The 5047-nt window shown below is 41.4% G+C and overlaps 1 protein-coding gene across 1 annotated transcript; it reads right to left on the bottom strand.

The window, feature by feature from the left end:
- Window positions 1-1961: 1961 nt before the first annotated feature.
- LOC140015221 (uncharacterized) lies at window positions 1962-3525 on the bottom strand. The gene is made up of 4 exons (XM_072067134.1): window positions 3166-3525; window positions 2755-3000; window positions 2447-2680; window positions 1962-2345 (listed from the first exon to the last, which is right to left on the bottom strand). The coding sequence occupies exons 1-4, from the start codon at window positions 3523-3525 to the stop codon at window positions 1962-1964; spliced, it is 1224 nt and encodes a 407-aa protein (XP_071923235.1).
- Between the last annotated feature and the right edge of the window lie 1522 nt (window positions 3526-5047).

Here is a 5047-nt window from a genome sequence, read left to right as displayed (position 1 = left end):
TGCAGTTGGGGCTTAATCCATCTCTCCTTGAACTTAGGTATTCGCCTTGTAGATTGGAGAAACTTCAATTTTTCTTGTTGTAGCTGCCTTATCATGCTTTAACTGTCTCAAACTAGTAGTACCTATTTCATGAAGGTATCTTGCTGAGGTCTACATTCTAATTCCTTGTGCAATTGCTGTTCAAGCAGAACATATATGATGAAGAAGAACAAGAAATGCGCTGCATTTGTTTGGATCAATTGGACAGCGGTCAGGACCTTGTAAAGATGAATTGCAGCCATGGCTACCATTTCAATTGTATCAGGCGATGGCCAGACTGGGAAAAAAGGGAAAAAAAAAACTGCTGGTTATAAGCATGGTTGGATGTATTTTGAATCTCTTCTTTCAAGCTTGTAGCTTCTAGGCCTATAAGTTAAAGATTAGTTTTCGATTTGTTTTCTGGTTGGCTTTTTTGGGTATCATGCATGAAACTGCTTTAGTTTGGCATGCTTTGGGTTTATAGTACTTTGAACCCCTGTCTATTTGGACAACCTTTAACGGTTTTCTTGCTGAATTAAGGGGGGAAAATGAAGAACCATTTTAGACCCTTTGGAGCTGATAAGTATGTATTTTATTTGTTTTAAGTGTGTTTTATTATCTAGTTTTGGTGTGTTTTAATTATTTTTATAGCTAATTAACTAGGTTTTTAGTGGAATTTGCATTTTTGTGGTTTAAGTATCAAAATTGTATTTCTATGGATTAAAGTGATGATAATTTCATGTTTTTATAGGATTCAAGAATTCAATCATCAATTGGAGTAAGCGGAGAAGATAAGTGGATGATTGTTGATGATTTTGAAGTGATTGAAAGAGAATATGAAGTGCAAAGAGGAAATGCAATCAAGAATAAAATAGGAAAAGAATGACAGTTTTGACACCTGTTGGTATTTGGGTTATATCTTGATCTACACACATCAGATTGAGGTGATTCTTGACCATTTTGAAGTAACACATAACTCTACATTTCGTATGAAGACATCAAAATCCAGTTTATGAGTTTTCCTAGTCAACATGTCGAAATACAGGTGGTCATTTTTGTAGTCGAAAGCTGAAATTGAGTTGTGATCAATCAAGGGTATTTTGGTCATTTCTCAATTTACAAAACTTCAAATTGGATGATTCTAGGTGCATTGGAAAGCTAATTCAAAGAATACAGCTTTCATGTTTTGTAAAAGAGTTAGTTCAACCTGCCTCATAAAGAAAATATCAGTTGAAGTGGTACTAAATTCACAGAAGTGAAATGTGAGCTCTGAATACGCGAGCTCAGTCATGTATTCATGAGGTGACGTATTCTCTCCTATTTTTTGCAACTTGTATATCAACTTGTTCTATATTCACACAACTTTTCTAGCTCATCTACAACTCAGAATTTCAATTGTAGCTGTAAAGAAGAGTGTGGAAACTTGGAGAAATAACTTTTGATGATTCCATGAGCTAAAGCACCAATTTTAACATGATTAGTTGGAGCTTTAATCCTCTATATATAGGGGCCTTGGAGAGCATATTTGACAACTATGGAAGGCTAGAGACACTACCAAAAATGTAGTTTTCACTAGTTTTTCTTAGTTCATTAGTATAGTATAGTTAGTATAGTTTTTCCATTTTGTACATGTAGCTAGATTTGAGAAGCAAAGATAGAGAGTTGGAACTCATGTGATAATGGTGACCTCTCTCCTATCACTTACTCTTTTGTATTTGATTTCATGTTTAGTTATAATACAAGTTTAGATTTTATCATGTTTGGCTAAACTTTATGCCTAGAATTATGGATGAACTTTCTATATCTTATTTGTGACATTTACTTGGTAATTTGATGATATTATTTTAAACAAGTTATTTAGCACTTTTACTTATCTAATCATGATTTTTTTTAATAAAATCTTTTTTTAATAGACCAAAGCAGTAGTACAAGCAAGTGAGGTATTACATTTTGGGCGTAGCACCTGTAACCCTAAACTTGCGAAAGGAAGGAAAACCAAGCCTATCCCACCGGTATGCATCCCTAGCCAATTTGGGTAAATCCGCAATCCCTTCATAGACATAAACCACATGCTGATGATGTACCGAACTAGCATTCGCCAATACAGCCACAACCTTATTTGCTTCCCTGTAACAATGTATGAATTGACAGCTCCCCCCGGCCAGGAGCTCAATCTTCCCCACCTCAACACTGATGGACCATGGACTCTGGCAATGCTTCAGAAGAATGCGTTGCAACATCAAAGAATCTGTCTCCACCACCAAATTACCACCAAATCCCCGTTGCGCACATATCTGCAGACCGAGTAATAATGCCTTGGCCTCTACCTACAAGCTGGTACATCTCCCAAAATAATTGGAGAATGCAAAAACCATACTGCCCATAGAGTTCCAAAGGATCCCCCTTCCTCCACTCACCCCTAGGTTACCTTTTGAGCACCCATCAATATTGACCTTGACCGCCAGGCCATGGAGCGAGCCACCGAATCTGACGCACGAGGAACGCATCCGGCCTGCACTCTACCGACTCCAAGAACGTAGGCCAGTCTACCGCCCGATGTGTCTCCCCAAATTTGAGCAAAAAAACATTCTTTAACTCTCGAAATATGGCATGACAGACCTCCGTAGGCCGCTGCACGAACCCCTGGAACACCGCTGTGCACCTAACCTTCCAAATATGCCAACAGATGAGAGTAGGTAAGATTCGGAACACAAATCGAAGCTTCTCCGAACTCACCGGCTTGAGCCACCACCCAATCAACCAAACCCGGACATCGCCGACATTCATAGCCAACCCGCCTACCAAGACAAAAAATTGCCGGACCACTGTTGCGAGTTCCCCCTCCAAGAATAAGTGACGAAGGGATTCAGTACTCAACACCAGACAACATGAACACTTGGAAGGAAGTTGAAACCCATGTGCAGCAAGCACGTCGTCCATAGGAAGGCGATTAGACAATAGTCGAAGCATGAAGAAGGACACCTTCAGGGGGATGCTCGAATGCCAGATCTAGCGAAATAGGAATGACGAAGGCTTCATCTCCCAAATCTCTCTATATGCGGACGATATCGAAAACTGACCCGAGCTTGACGCTAGCCAAAGCATTCTATCAGGGAAGGCCCCATCCGGCCTAGCCACCGCCAATACCTGTTGTACTAAGTCACAAGGTAGGACTTCTGCTAGCTTCCACGTGACCCATTCCCTATCCTCCATAACGGTTAGAAATGATACATTCTCCCGCACCCCCATCATCAGAAAGAGAGCCCCGTGGCCAGTCCAATTATCATACCAGAAGCTACATCGACCCTCGTGCAGGCTCCACCCAATAAACAACTCTGCCAAACCCCGAATATCTAAGATTCTCTTCCAAGTTGCCGAACCCAAAGTAGGCACAGAAATTTGGCAGGGGTGAAACCCCTTGCAATACTTAGCATTCAGGAATTGCGCCCACAAGGAGAGCCCACACCGGAAATTCCACCACAATTTACATGAGAAGGCCTTATACATGTCAACGAGTGAACGAAATCCAACCCCACCTTCATCTATTGGGTAACACAAGTCCCGCCACCGGATCCAATGGAATTTCTTCTTCTCATCCCCCGCCCCCCAGAGGAAATCAGCACACACCCTTTCAATCAACCGGAAAGTGCGTTTTGGAATGACACCCACTGCCAATAAATGAATCGGGATGCTGGACAGAACATGCCTAATCAAAACAAGCCTCCCCCCAAAGGATAACAGACAGGACTTCCAAGAGAGAACCTTATCAAGAACCTTCTGGCACACTCGTTCTTTTTGAGACGAGGGTGTATTTCATCACACTCGTTCTTTTGTCTGTCTGTATGCGTATTTACTGTGCGAATTTGAATCTGTTATCTGTATCTGTATCTGTTCTGACGTCGTTTGGAAGCTTGTATCCAACGACCTTTCTATAACCTCTGAGCTCAAATCCTGTGACTAAGTTACTCGAGTCGAGCCGGCAAGGGCCTAGTCGATTAGATAACGAACCACAGTAGTCTGTTCTAGGAATCTTTGGGTATTGAGACCCTTGATTCCGGTATACTCGAGTATTACCACTTCTGTTTCTGTTGAGGTGTTCGGGCCCGGTAAGGGGTATGTGTGGTGAACGGGATTTTGGTGTAAAGTGGTGCTCTACTGGACTGGACTGGTTCCTTTATTTGGAAGTTAACGGAGTGTCAACTATTATTTGATCAAGCTTCGGTGAAGCAAAGGGGATTTTGGCTCTTGAGAGCCACCCGTATCCTTTCTATCTATGGTGTTGTTCATTTCTTTATTTGATTTGTATATGTGACTAATTGAATATGAAGTTCCATGATTCTTACTTGCTATTATTTTGGTACCTCATTGAGCGTAAGCTCACCCCCTTCTCGTTATCTTTGTTTTCCTTACAGGGAACCACACTTTGAGCCGTGATTTTGAGAAAAGGGTTGAGCTGGTGTAAACGTTCTTTTGTTCGCTCTTGTGTAATCAAAACACTAATTGTCTTTGAATGAAGTATCCCGCTTTTAATTGTAAAGTTTTCGATGCATGTATATAAGTGTTTTATCATGTACAATAAGTGTATTCATTTGAGATGGTATCTTACGATGTAGAACTCATGTTTCTCAACTTAGTAGTCTTCAATTGATTGTTCTCTTAGGGATTCGTTTGTGCGCTATATCGGGTTTGTGTGATTCGACTCTGTAGTCCTGACGAGAGTTGGACAGGCGGTCCGCCGAACCCTTTGGTTCGCCTTAGGGTGAGGTGGGGCTGTCACAGGTGGTATCAGAGCCGCTTCGCGTGGTCTCTGAGCGGAGTGAGCTTGGGCCAAGTGGAGTTATGGTCCTGATTTCGTGAATATGTCTAAAGGTATAGGTGCTCTTTTGAGCATAAGCTATGAACCGTGCACGTTATAAGTGTAAAAATATTTATCATGGTACCTGAAGAAGATATATATGTATGTCGGGTAGGAATCTTTAATATGGATGATTTACTCTTGGGACCGGCCGGCTCGAGTTGTGAATTATCT

The sequence above is a fragment of the Coffea arabica genome, chromosome 10e (genome assembly GCF_036785885.1).
Source record: "Coffea arabica cultivar ET-39 chromosome 10e, Coffea Arabica ET-39 HiFi, whole genome shotgun sequence".
In the NCBI taxonomy this organism is placed as follows: domain Eukaryota; kingdom Viridiplantae; phylum Streptophyta; class Magnoliopsida; order Gentianales; family Rubiaceae; genus Coffea; species Coffea arabica.
Note: the sequence above shows the minus strand (reverse complement) of the source record. Positions and strands in the feature narration are given on the sequence as shown.

What these genes read in the sequence shown, in the direction of transcription:
- LOC140015221 (XM_072067134.1), bottom strand. Translation starts at nt 3,525, where the DNA reads ATGTATAAGGCCTTCTCATGTAAATTGTGGTGGAATTTCCGGTGTGGG. An exon ending in CTTGTGACTTAGTACAACAG is followed by an intron (nt 3,001 to 3,165) that starts GTATTGGCGGTG and finishes ATCCCCCTGAAG; the next exon opens with GTGTCCTTCTTCATGCTTCG. An exon ending in TATTGATGGGTGCTCAAAAG is followed by an intron (nt 2,346 to 2,446) that starts GTAACCTAGGGG and finishes ACCAGCTTGTAG; the next exon opens with GTAGAGGCCAAGGCATTATT.